This window comes from Cryptomeria japonica, chromosome 2 (genome assembly GCF_030272615.1).
Source record: "Cryptomeria japonica chromosome 2, Sugi_1.0, whole genome shotgun sequence".
In the NCBI taxonomy this organism is placed as follows: domain Eukaryota; kingdom Viridiplantae; phylum Streptophyta; class Pinopsida; order Cupressales; family Cupressaceae; genus Cryptomeria; species Cryptomeria japonica.
In genome coordinates this window covers 301,549,797-301,561,996 of record NC_081406.1, presented here as the reverse complement: position 1 = coordinate 301,561,996, position 12,200 = coordinate 301,549,797, and the positions used below count along the sequence as shown (strand labels likewise).

General features: G+C 36.8%; 1 protein-coding gene across 1 annotated transcript; it reads left to right on the top strand.

Annotated features, from left to right (window-relative positions):
• Nucleotides 1-995: 995 nt before the first annotated feature.
• LOC131075393 (protein DETOXIFICATION 16) lies at nucleotides 996-9,664 on the top strand. Its single transcript, XM_058012230.2, has 9 exons — nucleotides 996-1,681; nucleotides 3,076-3,620; nucleotides 3,896-3,982; nucleotides 4,114-4,170; nucleotides 4,319-4,557; nucleotides 4,674-4,792; nucleotides 8,444-8,530; nucleotides 9,020-9,085; nucleotides 9,277-9,664. The coding sequence occupies exons 1-9, from the start codon at nucleotides 1,379-1,381 to the stop codon at nucleotides 9,298-9,300; spliced, it is 1,527 nt and encodes a 508-aa protein (XP_057868213.2). The 5' UTR covers nucleotides 996-1,378; the 3' UTR covers nucleotides 9,301-9,664.
• The last annotated feature ends 2,536 nt before the right edge of the window (nucleotides 9,665-12,200 follow it).

The window sequence follows — 12,200 nt, the reverse complement described above, 5'->3', positions numbered from 1 at the left end:
TAGAGGCTGCTATTTTTTTGGAAAAGAATCCAAATAATCCCGTAGCACAAAAAACAAATTTTCGTGCCTAAAAAGTAGGGGCTGCTATTTTTTTGGAAAAGATTCCAAATAATCTCTAGCACAAAAAAAATAAAAATCATGGGACAGCCTCTTCCACAAAAATAGAGCCCAAGCCCCTCCCATGGGACCCAACCTAAGATTCCACGTGAGCTTTGTGATCTATTTTTATGAAATAGGATGTTCTATGAAGCAAAAAAAAATATGCTTAAGATAAATTGAAATCTTTTAGGAAAATAGCACCTCCTATTTTTTTAAATTATCTGTCACTTCTCACGTGTAAATCATCTCAAATTTTTAAATTTAAAAAAAAAAAAAAAAAAAAAAAAAGTCAAGAATTAAGCTCCTTCACGGGACTTTACCCATGAGAGAGATTCTAATTATTAATCCGATATAGGGGAAAGGACCCAATAGTTGAGCATGTTCCAATTGTTGTGAGGGTTGTTGATACCTTTTGTTCCAAAAATTGAACAAATAAAACCTATTGTTTGAAACAAAAAATATCAATTTTTGTTAGGAAATGTACCAACAGTTGTTAGGAAATGTACCAATAGTTGTTAAGAAATGTACTAATATTGTAAAAAGTAACCAATCAGGTGATGCCACATCGGTTGCACAACTATTGGGGTCTCTTTTGCACGCCTATTGGTCTCACTTTTTTTTGGGGCTGTTTTGGACACCTTGGCAAAAAGCATGCTGATGTGGCATCATATTTGATGATGTGGCCCTGAAACCTTAGTTATAAGCAGGGGACTTGCCAAGTAAGCTGCTGTAAAAAAATCGGAGTGATTCGAAATTTCCAAGTAGGATTTTGAGAAACGTGAAGTTAGGGTGCACGACTACTAGGTCCTTTCCCCTATTTAATGACACTTTACTCCTTACCTCAGCTAGACGAACGGAATTGAAACTCAAAACGCATATTTTCAAGTGTGTGAAAACAGGAATCATTCCTATCACTAGAAACTGTTTCTAATTCATTTATTTGTGAGATATACAAAATCTACACTCTGGAGTGCGTTCCTTTTTTTCCTCAAACTGGTGTATTTTAGTGCATACTTGTCCCCAACTCTATCTCCACATGTGCTTCTTGTCGTTTCGTGATTAGAAAGTTTACAAGGCGGCCTCTTGGAAATAGCTGTGTTTGAAGTCAACTTCGTTTTTGAACCCTTACATCTGCAAGCAATGCAGATTTTCTGTGGGATAAAGTGCAAGATAGTTTTTCTAAGTCTTTTAAAAATATAGGCGATTCAATATTCTTATGGTATGAAGATACAATCCAGCTTATAAGTTGGTTGAATGTAATTCTTCCATTCGATCAACCATGGAGAGAGAAGATTCAATTCATAGCCATGGACATGAGAGTGATGTGCTGGAGCCACTTCTCTCCAATGGTGAAACAGTTGTATTTGAAGATGAGCAGGATGAGGTGAAGTGCAGTGGAGGTCTAGTATGGGAGGAAGTGAAGAAACAATGCTGGATAGCAGGGCCTATGGTGGCAGTGAATTTGTTACAATTTAGCTTGCAGGTGATATCTGTTATGGTGGTAGGGCATTTAGGGGAGCTTGCTCTCTCTAGTGCATCTATTGCTACTTCCTTTGCAGGTGTCTCCGGCTTCAGTTTGCTGGTACAATTTAAAAACCTTGGTTTGCTTTTGTTGTAAGAGTTTATGGTTTGAATATATTTGTGAGACTCTTTTCCTTCTTCAGTTCCCTAAAACGAAAAAGTTATAGAAAGGTCGAAAATGAATCTGGACTCTTTCCCTTCCAGGGTGACTGGTGCCCTTAAATGCTTAGTTGCACTGAGTCCTGATGTACATGATTCCATATATCTTGAACTAGCAACCTGCCCTTGAAAAGCGTAGAATCATAAGACATCAAACTGCTCTGTTTTATGATATGCCATCCCCTGCAACCCATATTTGATAAAAAAATTGGCCCTGCAACCCATATTTGATAAAAAAATTGGCCCTGCAACTCAGAAGATATTTCATAATGATTTACTGCTAAAGCAGGTTGCTTTAATAATAAGCTGTTCATCAGGCATAATACTTGCTTAAGGGTTTTGAAATTGGGTTGCAGGTTGAGTTGACTTGGGAAAATGGATGACCAAACTCCTTGGAAATACCGGTTACTGGTTTTGAGTCTTAGGTGACAATCGATGCTATGTTTGCAAATGGGTTATTCGAGTTCCAGTCAGATGGGTAAAAGAAACACATCGCTACATATGAGACATGGGTAATAAGCTTATAACAAATGACTCAATATTGAATAGGCACTTGATTTCCAAAATATTATTTTGGCAATGATGCACTGTGAAACATTATGCACTTCAAAATATTTGATAAGATCCCAAGTACAGACTCAAATCATACGGCAGACTTCGGATGTTCTTGTAGTTAGGCTGCACCCAGATGCTAAATATACATCCTATTTCTGTTTTAAATAGTTTGTGCTGCGAGTTCTACGAAATTTATTACTTCCTGAATGATCCACTGATTAACCTTGTTTTCAACTAGGATTGCCAAGCAGATACAAATATCTTTACTAACTATGATCCTGTATTGGACCTTTGAACCTTAGCTCTAATCCTTAGAAAGCAAAAACCAAATTTGATCTTTTAGATGCTCACTTGGTGTCAGAACAGAAAGTATTTAGAGGTTGGTAATATGCTTTCATAACGTAATATAAGGCTATAAAGCCAATTGAATAATCCAAACTATTTTTTTATCTATTAGTCCGTGAAATGAACAATAGACTTGTTCCCTGCTCGATGAACTTCTGAAAAGATTTTTGCGGAAAACTGAGAAAAAAATGTAACTTGATTGGGTCTGCATATCTGCTGCACTGAATTGGCCCTAAATATAATTTTAACAGTTACTAAGGTTCACTTCTTATTGTAGAGTTTTGATGTCTACTATAACCATATTTATTCAGAAAAAGTGAAGATTTAAGATTGTTTAAAAGTTACGAATGCATTTTTGCATAAGAGACCAACAGTTTTTCTCGTCATTCTGTACAGATGGGAATGGGAAGTGCATTGGAAACACTATGTGGACAGGCCTATGGGGCAAAGCAATACCATCAGCTTGGGATTCATGTGCAGAGAGCAACTTTTGCTCTTTATTTTGTGAGCATACCGATTGCTGTGGTGTGGGCATACATGGGCAATATTCTAATTGCATTTGGGCAGGACCCTTTAATATCTTTTGAAGCAGGGAAATTTGCCAGATGGCTGATTCCCAGCCTATTTGCTTATGCAGCTCTTCAACCCCTTGTAAAATTCCTCCAGTCACAAAGCATTGTCTTTCCCATGGTGCTATGCTCTGCAATTACTTTGTGTTTCCATGTTCCCATCTGCTGGGCTCTGGTATATAAAACTGGATTAGGTAGCAAAGGGGCTGCCTTGGCAAGCAGCATTTCTAACTGGGTCAATGTAGCATTTCTTTTACTATACATTAAAATTTCACCTGCATGCAAGAGGACATGGACATCCTTTACAAGGGAGGCTTTGCATGATATTAAAGATTTTCTCAAGCTTGCCATTCCATCTTCACTGATGATCTGGTATACTACTTAATCTCTTAGCAGCAAGATTTTGTCCAAGTTAGCTATGTACTACTTTATCACATTTTTGTGGTTAATAAACTTGTTTTAAAGTTTAACCCTTCCAGATATTCAAATTTCATATTATTTGAGGAGCAATTCAGCAAATAGACCAGATCCGTTTTTGTTCATCACACTTTAACTTAAGTGCATGTTGTTAATAATGCATGGTAGATTATACTAGAATGGTTTTTTAAACTTACTTTGTCAGTTCGTTATTCTATGGCTTTCAACAGCTTGGAGTATTGGTCCTTTGAAATGCTTATTCTCTTGTCAGGTCTGTTGCCGAATCCAAAACTTGAGACATCAGTTCTTTCAATCTGGTATGTATGTGTAATGTTAGAATTTTGATTATGAAGTGTGATATCAGAAATTCAATCATAAATGAGTCTTAATAAAGGCGTTTTATAGCATCTATTTCATTTTTATCTGAGGTAGCTTTGATATTTTGCAGCCTTAACACTGCTTCTCTAGCATATATGATTCCCTTTGGTTTTGGTGCTGCTGTAAGGTTAGTACATTTTACAGCTAACTAGTAAATTTCTACTGTTTATGTTAGTCATTTAACATATTCAAGATAAAAATTTAGGATATTAGATTGTTACAGATCTAATCCAAATCAATTTCAATAAAGAAGTTTCATAATGTTTGCATTGCAGTACACGAGTTTCAAATGAACTAGGAGCTGGACGCTCACATGCTGCCCGCTTAGCAGTGTATGTAGTGTTCTTTATGGCAATCACAGAGGCAGCCATGATAGGATGCCTTTTATTCTCTATACGAAATGTTTGGGGTTATGCTTACAGCAACGAAAAGGAAGTTATTGATTATGTTGCAACCATGATCCCACTGCTAGCAGCCTCATCAGTTTTGGATGCAATCCAAGGCACTCTTTCAGGTTCAGATTTACCCTTTATAGTCATATTTGGAGCTGCAAACATATTAATCTTGAAATCATGATAACATAATAACACTTTCTGTTGAAGTAATGGTTTCTTGAAAATGATATTTTAGGCGTTGCTAGAGGATGTGGTTGGCAAAAACTGGGTGCTTATGTTAATCTTGGGGCATACTACATGGTTGGCATTCCTGTAGCTGTCCTTTTGGCCTTTGTACTACATGTTGGTGGCAAGGTCAGTTACCCCAGTTACTCTTTTCTTATCAGTTACCCCAGTTACTCTTTTCTTATTGGTTTGATTTACAAAGCTCTGAAATTTTTGTATCCAATGCTAAAGAAATAGATGAAAATTTTGGTTACAAAAATTAAGTTTATCTTACCTGTTAGAGTAAGATTTTTGACAGTAAATGATACAAAAACCCTGCGTTCTAAAAATAGAACAGCTATTGAAATTCTAATTCTGATGTTCTAACTGGCTAGACTATTCCCTGCGGGAGTCTGAGAATGTAAATTATTTTCCCTGTTATAAGACATGCTATGAAGCTAGAAGTGGTTAATAATGCATTTCTCAGAATCAACTAATTGTAGGCATAAAGCTAAATTCATATTATATTTCATTGTCGTTGCTACTCAGTTGTAGACTAGCTTCATCTGAATTCAAACTGCTATGTAGATGCAAACTAATTTCTATCACAAGCATGACTTGGCTGTATTGAACATATAAAACCATAGTGCAATTGCCAAAGTAATAAACATGGAATTTCATTGTCTCATGTAGAAATTTAATTGCAGATTCCTTGTCTTGGGATATACATGATGGTTCCTCTAGCCTCTTTTGGGAAGACTCATGGGGAGGATACCCAAGCATTGAAAGCTCTCTTAACATTCCAACTGCTAAGCACTGGCTTCAACAACACTGGGGATCCCGAGTTAGCGATTATATGGTTTTGGAAAGGACCACTAGCATGCAAGGATGGAACTGGAAGCCTATGGAAGGATTGCCTATTCCTATTGCTGAAATCAATCAGCTTCTAGACCTTATAAGAGTAAGAAATATTAATCCTAGAAGAGGAAAAGATACTCTAATATGGGCTTGCTCTAAAACAGGTCTAGTAAACTTTGGGAATCAAGAGGAACAAGATATTCCAATTAGGCTCTTTTGGAGCAGTAAGATCATCCCGAAATCACGAATTTTTGCATGGTTGGCCTTCAAAAAGAGGATCCTCACTGCAGAAAGATTTACTAAAATGGCCTATGAAGGGCCCTTGAGATGCATCTTGTGCAAAGCCCAAGCAGAGACAGTTGATCACCTTCTCTTAAATTCCCCTTTTGCCTCAAGATGCTAGCGATGGCTTTGTGCAAAATTAGGGTGGATATCAGCCCTTCCTAATGATATAGACTCTCTTTTTCAATACTGGCCGGCCTCTTCCTTCTAAGGAAAGCACTTTAAGCCAGATTTTGGAAATTTCTCCTTCCTGCCTTGTTCGGAAAATTTGGAAAGAAAGGAATCGAAGACTTTTTGACAATAAAGCAATAAGATTTGAATCAGTTTTATTCTTAATTGAAACCTCAATTGTTGAGACAGGAAATTGCAAACTAGCTTTCTCACCATATTCTTTTAAAATTTTATCTTCTTGGGATGATAGTATAAGAAATAACTGGCAAGGAATCAAGATTCCTCCTTCATTTGGGCAAAAACCTAATGCTCGAAAGGAAGCTACATGGTTCCCCTCTAAGCAAGGTTGGTTCAAACTAAACTTTGATGGAGCTTCCAAAGGTAACCCAAGTCCTTCAGGTATAGGATATGTGGTTAGAGATTATTCAAGGTCAATTATTAGAAAAATGGCCATGCCATTGCCATCGGATACCAATAATATAACAGAATTCAAAGCTTTGCTTCTAGGCCTATTGGATTGCCTCAATCATGGGATTAGAAACATCATAGTACAGGGAGATTCAGAGATAGCAATCAATGCAATTAAATTGAAGAAAACCCCAAAATGGCGGCTACAGGGAATTCTGGATAGCATAATTGACAATTTGGTCATATTAGAGCAATATGAGGTTAAACATATCTACAGAGAAGTGAATACAGAGGTAGATGCTCTCTCAAAATTTGCAGCAGAAGGCATTTCTTTTCGTTGGTGGGAGCAGGACGACAATCATTAGGGTTAAACTACAGAGTCTTTCATTATTCGCTAAAGAGACTATCATAGAGGCAGACTTTATTTTAAATTTGTAGTAGATGGCCTTCCATTGCTTTGGTGAGAGCAGGACAGAAGTTCCCAAGGTCAACCTCTAGAGAGTTAATCTAATTTGCCCAACAGTGGTTTCTTGTTTTCATTCCTCAAGCATTAACTCACACGCCAAAGTTTGGTGAAACGGCTACTTCTTTGAATTCAAACTTTTCCGCCACCTTTAAGATTTGAAACCGACATGTCATCTCTGACATCACCTAATTTTGGCCTTTCTATCAGCAAATTTTCCCACTCTCATCCCGAAAAGACAGCTCGCGGTCCACCATCATTCCAAGTACGAGGCATGCGTTGTCCGTTGGATAGAGATTAATCCTTTAGCCGAGAGATTTGGCACTATTTTAGACAGATATCCTTCGTCACCGTTGTAGGCGAATTCATTGCAAGGCATTTCTCATTAATGCATGTCAAAGATAGTGCCTTCTAGCTTTTATTTAGCTTCGTCTGCAAGATTATCAACTGGTTTATCTCTGCAACCGCATACATAGAAGATCAAGTTGCTACAGATTCTCGAAGCAATGTCCGGTGAGGAGCCGTTTGGATATATTATGAGTGTCTACCTTAGACCAATCTCATGTTTTGGTGCGGACACTCCCATCTCTCTCTCGGCCTCCACTCGTCAAGTCTCTTTCAGGAAAATCACGAACCTAAGGCTGCAAAGGCTCCTCCTATTCCCCGAGCCAACAGTCATCCTGGTTGTTAAGCTCATTCTTCGCAGTGGGCATATTAGCAGGGAAGAATACCCCCGAGACAACACCTACATCTCATCTCGGTTTGTCGCCTCCCTCATGGATCTAAAGCTTGACAAACAAGCAGTTTGGACCCTCATCAAAGGACTATTTCCTGATGACATCTTGCTCGAACTGCAAGAGGTCCTCAACAAGGCGCAACATGACTCCGGGGCTCCTCGGTCGAGCGAGAGAATTCTTTTCAATGTCCCGAGCGAGCTGATCAAATTCTACTCATTTCTGCTTGACCTAACTTTATAGCGTCTTGCCTCCTAAAATTGAACCAGAGGACCCCCAAGCGAAACAGAGTAGGCGAGGTGGTAGCAGAGGTTCTGGTTGTGCTTCTGGCCATGGAAGGGGTCGTCCTCCTTGTAGAGGTCCTAGAAGAGGCTGAGCTCCAATGCCTCCATCTATGCCAGAAGAGGAGACTTAATCAGATTAGGTGTTCATTTGGGTTTTTCCTTTTTGAGGCTGCCTCAGAGCCCTTAGTTGGTTTCTTTAATTTCTCTGTTAAAATAAAAACTTTTTATAAAAATACTGCTATGCTTGCATTTTCATAGCTTTAAACTTTAAAAAAAATTGAATGCTTACAAGGCTGTTTGATAAGGCGTATGTAATTAAAACTCTATATCCACTCCGAGCCCAGAAATGTTTTGGGGCCTTGGAGTTGGTTTTCCTTTTCTGTGCATATTCAGGGATATAGTTTCATATTTTCAGTCTTTAGGCCCTCTGGGCTATTTTGGAAATCTGGGGATTCATGCTGTAAATTTCCATTTGAATCAATATATTAATCTGGCTATGCCTTTTATCGATCAAAAAAAAAATGTTTAGAAATAAAATAATAGAATATTACTTTTAACATTTTAATTTGTTACTTATGCCAAATTTTTATGAATATTTCAGGGACTCTGGCTCGGAATTTTCTGTGGCATTTTTGTACAAACAGTTCTACTATTCCTGGTAACTTCATGTACAAACTGGGAACAACAAGTAAGTAGCTCCAATCAGCCTCTCCATTCTAAAGAGTTGACTTAAAATTTCCACGAAGTATTGGTTTATAGAATCGAAATGTATCCAAATGTTTTTTTGAAAGCAATGATGGTGTATACTACAGGATCAAAATATTATTGTTTGAATGTAAATTATGCATGACAGAGAAGAATGAATATCAATGGCACATAGCAATCTGTGATTAAATCTTATTTCCAATTTTTTTTTTGAGGTTGAAGTTTATCTACATTATTTAACCATTTTGATCTGATGCGCATTATTTGCATTAATGGAAAGTTCATGTCCACATGCACATAGCATTTAGACCAACAGATTAGTTTGCTCTCAGATACTAAATTTACTATCTTTCTCTTTACAGTATATTTATTTGGCCATGAAAATGAATGATTGCTTGAATATTATCCATGGATGTAGAAATACACCTACCATATTGTTTACTCACATCAACATTGGTTGTCTTATGGGTAGGCAATAAATGCAAGAGACAGAGTATATAAATCATCATTACCCATAGTTACTGATGATATGATAAAGGTATGTGCCTTCTATTCTGCTTTAAGATAAGGCTGATTTTTGGGAAAATCCTATTAAATTAAGAATGAAAAATTCTGTGAGAGGAATATGTTTTGATGTTTCTAAGCTCTGATGAAATACTAGGAAAATCAATTGCTGTACTGTTTTAGAATACCCTTAACTTATTGTCATGAATGTTTGTCATCAAACAGGATGACAAGAATTATCGACCTTGATGCTGATAAGTTTTGTAACCAATTTTCAAACTCTTGAACACACGGTTGATTTTTGGCTGCCTTGAGCTCTAAAATGGATCGAGTTACTCCAGCTGTAATGGCAATGCCATTATTATATGAGACATTTTCCTTAATTTATTTATTAGGCTTGACAAAGCTAGAAAATGGAACATCAATTTTGGAGAGCGATCACTTGCAAGTGAATAGCAAGCACTTTTGTTGGCTGATAAGAAAAACTATTGTCAGTTTGCTGTTATGCAGTATTATTTTTCTTGAAACTTTGAGCATTGACAATCTTGCATATATATTCTGTATCATAAATCAATACCTTTGGAAACATGGAGATTGCTCTAGATTTCTTCAATCAGCATAAATGCTCTCATAAAAGATGCCACACTTAAGTAACTAGCATGATTTGATTCCCCAATATAAAGATGTTCTTTAAATAAGTAAAACCTTACATAATAGATCTCTCTAATTACACATAAATCAGAAAGGTGCAATCAACATTAATTCACTATGCATGCATTCAAGATGAGTCTGTTCAAAGTAAAATTGGGTCCAATTTAGTGGCAAGCTTTTCGGGAAGCTCAGATGCTATGTTCGAATCCCTTTGGGGAAGGGGGGAAGTACCCTAAGATTGGCTTCCCCAAGTTTGATCAATAGAAAAATATATATAGACATAACACAAAAACAAAGCTCACAGTGATAGATATAGACTAAGATGTTATTTTATATGGAGGACCAGTCCCCATGTCTTTAGATTTGCACTGTCAAATGAACTTTTTGGTAAAGGAAGTATACAGCTTGTAGAAAAGATAAAGAAACACAAACAACAAAGAAAATAAAATTCGTAATTTCTCTTTTCTGGATCACCTTATATTTTGTCCTAAATTCATAAATCCAATAAAACAAGGAACATAATATAGTTAGAGATATAATTTTCACCGATGGATAAGATAAGGTAAATCCGTGCTGGAAACCTACAATCATGTTAAACAAATATTGAAGATATAATCCATTACTAGAGTTAAAAACATATATTCATTAACATATATCAAATCTAATCTAAGCTATGTGGGGTTCCACCATAATGAGGCATGTGATAAGGAGACATGATGGGATGCCCAAAAAGATCTCCTACCCTAAGCCCAAGAGCGGATATCCCATCCCTCTTGGCCTCAAGTGGCCTTTTGCTATCTCATATGAGGTGTTGTTCCCAATGAGGCATCCACAATCGTTCTCCCTCGTCATGCCATCCTTCTTCACCCTCTTATGATTGAGACTTCCTTGAATTCATCTCATCAATCGATCACTGTAGAGGTTGAAGGGGAAACTACAATAGGGTGCCCCGAAGTGATCCTCTGCCCTAGGCCCAAAGAGCGGATATCCTATCCCTCTTGGCCTCATGTGCCCTTTTTCCATCTCATATGAGGTGGTGTGCCTAGTGAGGAGTCTATAGCCATTCTCTTCCTCACCCACACATGAAATTGTTTCCTTGGGAGAATAAATAAATAAATTAAGAATCTAGATTGGTTAGCATTTCACACATCATTAACTATATCAAACCCATAAGAAGTTATATGTTAAAGGACATCTTCATCATGCATACATTAAGCATACATCTCATGCGTACCACAATATCTACCAAGTAAAATATGGTTATACTATAATTCTGCGGATCTCTTTCCTTAGTTTATTAATCGGCCTTTATCTTCCTTATTCGATTCTACTTGCTTCGTTGTTGTTGATTTTCTTTGATTGATTGCTTGATTATAGGTCAAAGGTTCCTTTCTATTTGTTGATCTATCATGGATACCCTTTTTGAAATCAAACTCGGATTTTACAATTTCTAATTTGATATTTATTCAGTTCTACATTTGCTTTTCCTATATTATTTCTACTCGTTCTAATTATTTTCCTTATTTAAATATGAATGCCTATTTCCTTGCTATACATTTTTTTTTTCTTATTTGTCTAAATTTCTGATTTCAAATCCACTGTTCTTTCCCAATTATTCAATGCCTTATTTTGCCTTAAATTCAAACTTGGAATTCTTATTCTAGAGATCCCTATCAATGCCTTCCTTGGATGATTTGTTCTTCTTTCTATATCTCCCATTTGGAGGGAGTCACACCTCTTCTTGAAACCCCATGCCCTTTTACGAGTCATAACTTTCCAAACAAGTCTCAGTCGGCATTCTTAAAGAAATTGCCATAATTTAAATATTTATGAATTCATTTTTTAGTAGTCGGCTTCTAAATCTAGTCGGCCCTATATTAAAATGTGATTTTATTATTTATTTTTTAATTTTCTTATCCTTTTTGGTTGGCCCTACTTACCTAGGTTTGTATGGTTGCGACCCTATTAATATGGTTGCAATTCTAATAATTGGCATGACATGAGTGTTCGCCCTTCCCAAAATTGCTTGTCCTCAAGCAATAGTGGAATGATCATGGAGTCTAGTTCATAATCCGCCTCTCACTGGGATACTTTGATTATCACAAAATTTTGATACCACTTGTAATGTCCCTTTCTTGGATCACCTTATACTTCACCCTAAATTCACAAATACAAAATGAAACAAAGAGTATAATATAGTTAGAGATATATTTCTTAGCCAAGAATAAGATAAGTTTGTTTCAAAATGTGCAATCAAGTTAGAGAACGATGAAGATATAATTCAAGAGACATATCCATTTCTAGGGTTAAATAGAACATATATTCATAACATATAATAAATCTAAACTATTATGTGGGGTTCAACCATATCGGGGGTTGAGATAAGGAGACATGATATGGTGCCCAAATTATCCCCTACCCTAGGCCCAAGAGTGAAAACTCTACCCCCCTTGGCCTCATTTGGCCTTTGTCTCTTCATAAGGTGGTGTACCTAGCAA